This window comes from Hyla sarda, chromosome 4, assembly GCF_029499605.1.
Source record: "Hyla sarda isolate aHylSar1 chromosome 4, aHylSar1.hap1, whole genome shotgun sequence".
Classification (NCBI taxonomy): Eukaryota; Metazoa; Chordata; class Amphibia; order Anura; family Hylidae; genus Hyla; species Hyla sarda.
The window spans coordinates 76303829-76311922 of record NC_079192.1 but is presented as its reverse complement, the minus strand read 5'-3'; the positions used below and the strand labels follow the sequence as shown (position 1 = coordinate 76311922).

The window sequence follows — 8094 nt, the reverse complement described above, 5'->3', positions numbered from 1 at the left end:
TTTTCAATTGTTTAGTTTTCCCACTTAAAGTGCTTCACTCCTTCTCAGATGCTACTTAAAATATACAGTTTATTTCTATTTTTCAATTTGACTTTACTGCTACTAATTAATGTATATTATACCTCTGTAATATTTATCTTCTTTCAGTCATGATACATAAGCAAGCACAAGAAGAAAATTTACATTTTATATAAATGCTTTATTTATAGTAGAAAAAAAGAGATCTGAACAACAAATTTGGGAAGAAGTAGAGATGGATTAAAAGCAGAAACTGATGCCTCCGATGGTGATGATGCTGTTGATGTCACATTTGTAATATTCATCCACTAAACAATACAAGATAAAAAAGAGAGCAGGTTAACATTAACAGCCACTTTGGTCTAAAGCTATATTTTAGTTTTTTATTTTATTTTAAGCATCCGGTATAACCTTGAAATGATGTTCATTTATAACATCAACCAGGCAGCCCTTTCCTTGGGCTCCGGGCCTTACCTTGGATTACATCAGTAGAGTAGGATGGGATTCCACGACACAGGGCTTCAACATGGACTCCATATATGCCAATATTAGCAATGGGAACTTTGTTGGGATTGATCTTGAATTGTGTTGTGGTCATGACCTAGGCATGTATATAAATTAGATGGACAGTTTTCACTGTACAAATATAGATAAGATTATATTTACAGGGTTGTTTCATGTGGTCACTATCTCCCTTCACTGTACTTCTCCCTCCATGGATCTGATCACTTCCTGGTTTTCTCTGAACTGTCACCCTTCCCGCACTTTCCCACAATGCCCCTTGCTTGCCTACACAGTAGAGACTACTGAGCAATATGAAATGAAACTGAGCATGCCCGACCATCTCAATGGATGCACTAAGATGGTCTTAACCAGGGCAAAACAAAGAAGACACATGGGGGATTAGTAATGCATCAGTTCAGACCTACCGTATTTATCGGGGTATACCACGCACCGGCCTATAACACGCACCCTCATTTTACCAAGGATATTTGGGTAAAAAAAGTTTTTTACCCAAATATCCATGGTAAAATGAGGGTGCGTGTGTGCGCGTGTATACGCCGATATACCCCCAGGAAAGGCAGGGGGAGAGAGGCCGTCGCTGCCCGCTTCTCTCCCCCTGCCTTTCCTGGGGTCTAGAGCCCTGCTGCGGGCCCTTCTCACCCCCTGGCTATTGGCGCCACTGCCCGTTCTGTCCCCCTGACTATCGGTGCCAGCGCCGATAGCCAGGGGGAGAGAAGCGGCGCCGACAGCCAGGGGGAGAGAAGGGGCAGCGGCACCCATTGCCGACGCCGCTGCCCCGTTGCCTCCCCCCATCCCCGGTGGCATAATTACCTGGGTCGGGTCCGCGCTGCTGCAGGCCTCCGACGTGCGACCCCTGCGTCGTTGCTATGCACGGCACGGCGCACTGACGTCATGCGCTGCGCCGTGCAGCACATAGCAACGACGCCGGGGACGCACGCCGGAGGCCTGCAGCAGCGTAATTATGCCACCGGGGATGGGGGGAGGCAACGGGGCAGCGGGCCGGCAGCAGCGCTCTAGACCCCAGGAAAGGCAGGGGGAGAGAAGCGGGCAGCGACGGCCTCTCTCCCCCTGCCTTTCCTGGGGCTGTATCGGCGTATAACACGCACATGGACTTTAGGCTAAAAATTTTTGCCTAAAAAGTGCGTGTTATACGCCGATAAATACGGTATTTATCGTTGTCCAAAAGCAAATGCAATTAAAGGGGTACTCCAATGTAAAAAAAAAAAATCTTTTAAATGAACTGGTGCCAGAAAGTTGAACAGATTTGTAAATTAATTCTATTACTTCTATTTAGAAATCTTAATCCATTCAGTACTTATCAGCTGCTGTATGCTCCACAGGAAGTTCTTTTCTTTTTGAATTTCTTATCTATCTGACCACAGTGCTCTCTGCTGACACCTCTGTCCATGTCAGTGAAAAATAAATAAAACTGTGTATTTTACAACTAGGGATATACAATTGGTGATCCACAACTTTGAATCTCCAGCGGATATGATTTGTGTGAACACACCCTTAATGTTAATATTGTGTTTATATTGTCCAACAAGACTAGAGACATATACACCATAGAGACAGCCTGTGCTATCGGGAGGTAAGAACCTTTACATTGATAGAATTTCCAAAAAGAAAACAATGTTAGACAAAACTGGTAAATGGACACAAGCCATGAAAATAGGGTAGGGGATACTAGGACCTCCAATAGTTTGTTAAGTAGGACCTAAAAGAACCCTAATTTTTATCTGGGCTTTTGGGTCCTTTATTCCCTGTCTTCTTTATAAAAGCAAATATAAAATATTGTCTAGAATGTCTCACAGTCATTGAGAGATGAATTGACATTCATACAAAAACCTTCAATCCTCTATTTCCAATATTATAAGAGTAAATTATTGAAGTCCTTACAGGTTTCTGCTGGGACACTTTGCTGAGGACATCCAGGCTGGGGAAGACAGTCTTATCAATTTTTGTCACCACACACATCTTCTTTCCATAAAGTCGTGTTGCAAATATGCCCTTTAATTTAAAAATAATATATTCAGCCATTACTTTGATATTGAAATTATAGAAGGGTTAAACAGTCTAAGGGAGAAGAATGAGCAATTAAATAAAATAAAAATTAAATATGAATAGGCTAATACTGTAGTTATAAGGCATTATTCAACGTTTGGTAGGTATTGCAAGGTATGTTTCTCTACCAGACATCTGTGATTATTTTTCTTTTTGAAATTTGTTGGGAGCTCTACGAAAATGCAGTTATTAACCTCTATGACTAGCATACAATGCACTCACCTAGATCAAATCCTTCTTTAAAGGGGTATTCTGGTATCAGAAAATTGTCCTTATAGGGCCATTTAGGGAAGAATGAGGTGTGCTTACAGCATGCTGCCTTGTGTTGAGCAATGCCACAGGAAGAGACAGGGAATGAGTACAGCAGGTGCTGCAAGTTTTCTGACTGAGGAGTAATAGTCTGTAAATGACTGACATGTTCTGCAACAGCTCTAGGTGATGAAATGTCAGGACTTCTGTGGAGGGGGGTTAGACAGGGTGGGAGGACTGTGATTAAGAGCTTTGCGAAAGTAATGCATTCTGAAGATTGAAGTACTGAGCAACTGCTCAACCAGGAAGTGGTGCAAGGACATGATATGGAAAGGTATAACATACCCACAAAACACATGGATGATGATTTCAGAACTGGGGAAGACAGCTAAGCAATGCTATATGCTCCTGCAGCTATTTTACACACACACATATATATATATATATATATATATATATATATATATATATTGTAAGTCTATGTAGCCCGTTTCCTTGAGCTCGCAGTGGGCTGGGGATCGAAGCGCACTGCTGTTCTCTTCTCCCAGCTCGCTGTATAAATCTTGGGGTTTTAAACACCCATCCCCAATCAATCAAAACTTGATGCCATTTCAAAAGTTTTTGTAAATGACAGGAAACTTTATAAGGAAAACCATCGCCCTTTAAGTTTCTTCTCTTCTGGAACTCCCTCTAACATTTCATGCTACATTCTGCAACCTTACAAACCTTCAAGGGGTTATCCAGGAATAGAAAAACACAGCTACTTTGTTTAAAAAATAGCTCCCCGCCTGTCTCCAGGATGGGTGTGTTTTTTTTTTTTTTTTTACTTGGCTCCATTCACTTTAATGAAACTGAGCTGCAGAACCACACCCAACCTGGAGACAGACAGGGAGCTGTATTTGAAAGAAATTTGCTGTGTTTTTCTATTCCTGGATAACCCCTTTAAAGCACTTACTGCCTCTCTACCTACCTCTCTATACAAGCATACAATTGTTCAAAAGAATCTCCCATGCACTGATTCCACCCAAGGGCTCGTTCACATTGCCTTTGTGTTCCTCTATATGGTGCTCTGTCGCCAAGTCCATCGTATACATCGGGAGTTTAGTGGAGAAAAAAATAGGGCATGCACTATTTTATTTCTCTGTTAGACTAAGAGATCCCAGACAGATCGAATTCAAGTCAATGTGATCCGTCGGGACCCGGTGGAGACCGGTGTGGTGTCAGTTATGCTCTGACCCATTTTGGGGCAGTTCACCACCAAAAAAAGAGCCGTATGGACACAGAACGGCAATGTAAACCTAGCCTTACATGTCCAGAGCTGTTTATTCTACCCTGTAACGTCTTCCATCAAATATATAAGGTAAATAAGAATTGTACAGGTGAAACTCAAAAAATTAGAATATCATGCAAAGTTCATTTATTTCCGTAATGCAACTTAAAAGGTGAAACTAATATATGAGAGAGACTCATTACATGCAAAGCAAGATAGTTCAAGCTGTGATTTGTCATAATTGTGATAATTATGGCTTACAACTCATAAAAACCCCAAAGACCCCCCCCCCCCAATTACTATGGTTTGGGGAGCCATGTCATCTGCTGGTGTTGGTCATTGTGCTTCATTAAGTCCAAAGTCAACACATCTGTCTACCAGGAGATTTTGGCGCACTTCATGCTTCCTTTCCTTTTAAGTTGCATTAATGAAATACAATGGACTTTTGCATGATAATCTAATTTTTCGAGTTTTACCTGTATGTGCTGGGTTATTATATGCAGATGTTCTAATATCTCATCCCAGTTACTCGATATCATGTGCCATAGATAATGATAATTGGTCCTCACTATATGTATGAAGGGCACTTTCATACATATGGTTATACAAATGTTTGACAGGTACTTACTCTGCCATAGTCACAGACAGAGTCCCAGGAGTTCCAGCCGTTCAGATTGTTTACATTGGCCACTTGGTCATGGTTGTTGATGTTCACAGTCTGATGCGTGTTTCCACCAGCATTATCCTCATTGTTTACATTCACGTTCTGAGGGTGAATAAAAGAAAGTAACTTAGAATCCTCTAAAATATCTAACCAAAAGAAGATAATTTGAGAACATTCTATGAAAATCAGAGTCTACTGGCAGGAACATATCTGCTCAAAGTATGTAGTTGGATAACAACTGTTAATTAATAGAACCAAGGAAACCTTAGGCAGAACTGGACAGACATGCCTTGTAGAAAAATACATAGAAATAGCAGATACTTACATCAGTAGCGAGCAGAGTTCCAAAGAGAGCAGCGAAGATCACCTGAAAGGAAAACATAAAAAAAAAACTATTGTAATAAATTCTATTGGGAGCTTCTTCCTCTACTCCTCCTTAGCTCCCTTCAGACTGTTGGTAAGGTTACCAGTCACCCAACATTTTGCGGTAGTACCTCCGCTTGGCAGAGAGCTCTGGAGGAAGAGAGGAAGGCTGACTACATAGCCATAATACCAACCTGATGACCGGGAGCGCAGTACTAGATGAAAATAAAATAAATCAGTTGTAAATACATACCAAGGTTTTCATTTTGGTTGTCTCTCCAGGAAGAGAAGCTTAGAATGAAATGGAAGGTACAGACCCCGGTCTTGGTCTCCCTTATATACAGAAGAATGGACAAACACAGCAACTTCCAAATTTTGTTTTGGAATGTGTCCACCTTACGACGAAAAAAAAAAACAATGCAATTCTTTTTTTTTAATCTTATTAAACATAGATATGGAAATGTCCGGGCAAATTTTTGATAAAGGTTTTATTGTTTTTGGTTCATATTGAGCAATACAAGGTATGGTGCTTAGCCAAGTCAAAAGTTGCATATGAATAGTATGATGAAATTGGACCATGGGAGGGAACTTTCATAAACCAAAGACCACTATGAGGTCCCTATGGAACTTTGTGATGAGCTTTGGATTATAACATATGTCATGCTAAGCATTTGCCAAATATAATAACATACAGGTCTCGCTAAACATTATAATGTTAGTGTTGAAAATACAGTAAAAACTCATCATTTTGGAATATAAATACAATGTACTGTGCATAATGTTAAATAAAGCGTACAAAACTAAGCAACATTGCCACAATTTGGCAATCATAATATGCAAATATTGTAAGAATGGAACTATTCCTTCATTAAATGAGAGAATACAGATGTTACAATTAAAAATTAAACAAAAAAACAATATTTAAAATCTAACTTAAATATTTCATTAAGGGCAATTAGAAACCGTAAAAACCTTCTATTTTGGTAATCTAAGTAATAGTACTATGAGCTCCTAAGTCTTGACTTGGGAACTAAGGGTGAATTCACACAGTGTTTTTGTTTCCATTTAACATAGATGTTTTATGCACATGACAAAAACACAGTGTGGACAGGGGCGTAGCTATAGGGACGGCAGAGGCAGCAGTCGCATCGGGGCCCTGGGGCCTAAGGGGACCCCAAAGCACATTTGTCCCATAAGAGACCAGTATTATAAATGGCACGTGGGGCCCATCGGGGCCCAGAAGCTACAAGTTACGCCTCTGAGTGCAGACTCACCCTTAGAGAAAAGATATAAATTGCTATACTGTGTTGTATTATCCCACTATGGTTTAGTTACAACTTTAAAGAAGACCTTTAAATTGGCATTTGGGGATCACTCGTCACAGCTGCTTCTTCTCCACTCCGCTTCTTCTTCATAAACCTCTATCAGGAGGAGGCGCATGCACAGTAGTTGCAGAGCGGAGCTAGCAGGCTCACAGAGGTTTCTGAAGAGTTAGTAGTCGGGCAGAGTGAGGAAGAAGTAGTTGTGACATTAGTATGCTCTTCCAGGCTTATGAACACTACCTGTGCACCAAGCCTGGTATTTGCATAAACACGAAAAAGAAGAAAAACGGGTGAACTGAGCTGCGGGTTGGCAGATTCCCTTTAAGGCCATGTTCATACATCGAAATTTCCATGCCAGACTCCGTATTGAATTCAACAGGATTCTGCTACGCTCTGCATGCGGCGGAATTTCCATGTCAGATGTTTCCGCCACGGAAATCCATGTCCGCAGAAAGAATAAACACGTTCATTCTTTCTGCGGACTCCACACAGAATGCATAGCCATCTGTGTGACAGTGCATTCCTGTGCAGTCCTAGCGACCAGCATGTTTATGCCGCCACCCACAATTTGCAGGATGCCCATGCGGAGATTCTCCGTTCGGACATTCCGTAGTGTGAACATAGCCTAAGAGTAGGGTCACACGTGCCATAGTTTGCTGTGTATTTGCTGCTGCGTATTTTCCTACCCATTGAAGTCAATAGGTGGCAAAATCAGTTGCAGAAAACATGCAGCAACATATGGCACGTGTGACCCTATCCTAAGAAGTAAAAACCATATAAATAACAAGATGACTCCTGAACGGCTGCACCGATTTTTACCCTGTGTCATGATCACACCCTATCGGTCCAACCAAGACGCTAGAGAGTGTGATGGTGCCAGGGTTAAAGCCACCAGACCTCTGGGTATCCACTACTAGTCCCAGCAAGTCACCAAATTAACCCTTTGATAAACGTGTTTCACCAGAGCTTCCTTTAGAAAGGATAGCTCCTATATTTAGAGATCAAAGACTAGAGCTGATTAATTAAACATTTAATCTGAAAAAAAGGTATCACAGTGCTACATATAAAATTAACAAATGGCATACATGTACAAAAATTTATAAAAGAGTTCAGCAAGACAAGTTCAGGACACAAAAGAAAGTCCTTACAGTAATGCTATAGCAGTCCTTGTGAGTGAGAGTCCAGCTGTCTCTTAGGATGTCTTGTCAGCTTTTGCCACAGGTTTGAACAAAGGTTTGTCCTGCATCTCAGTTTTATAGTGGCTTTTTAGGAGGGGAAACTCCATCCCCCCTCCTCCCCTCTGATCCCACTATGTGGGGGCATCTCTCTTCTGGGTCCTTTATCTCATTTTGATTTTATGATGGGACCAGAGACATCTTATATCCTGCTGCTACGAAGGTTTTGGCTTCAAAAGAAGTATAACACAGACAGACAGACCCCCAATAAAACTGGAATACACACAAACAAATACACAGTCTAAATTAATCCTCACCCATGTCTTAGATTATACATTATACAATTATAATACACATGTAGGATTCCATAATCAGGCCTTGGGCCTGACACCCTGTTAGAAGCATTAGAAACAGGGTCACCTGTTTGAGCTTGAGGAAGGAGGT

General features: G+C 41.2%; 1 protein-coding gene across 1 annotated transcript; it reads right to left on the bottom strand.

Moving 5' to 3' along the window:
* Positions 1 to 222: 222 nt before the first annotated feature.
* LOC130366836 (gastrokine-1-like) lies at positions 223 to 5418 on the bottom strand. The gene is made up of 6 exons (XM_056569216.1): positions 5407 to 5418; positions 5116 to 5157; positions 4755 to 4892; positions 2443 to 2553; positions 493 to 619; positions 223 to 326 (listed from the first exon to the last, which is right to left on the bottom strand). Exons 1-6 carry the CDS (start codon positions 5416 to 5418, stop codon positions 259 to 261), a joined length of 498 nt encoding a protein of 165 aa, XP_056425191.1. The 3' UTR covers positions 223 to 258.
* Between the last annotated feature and the right edge of the window lie 2676 nt (positions 5419 to 8094).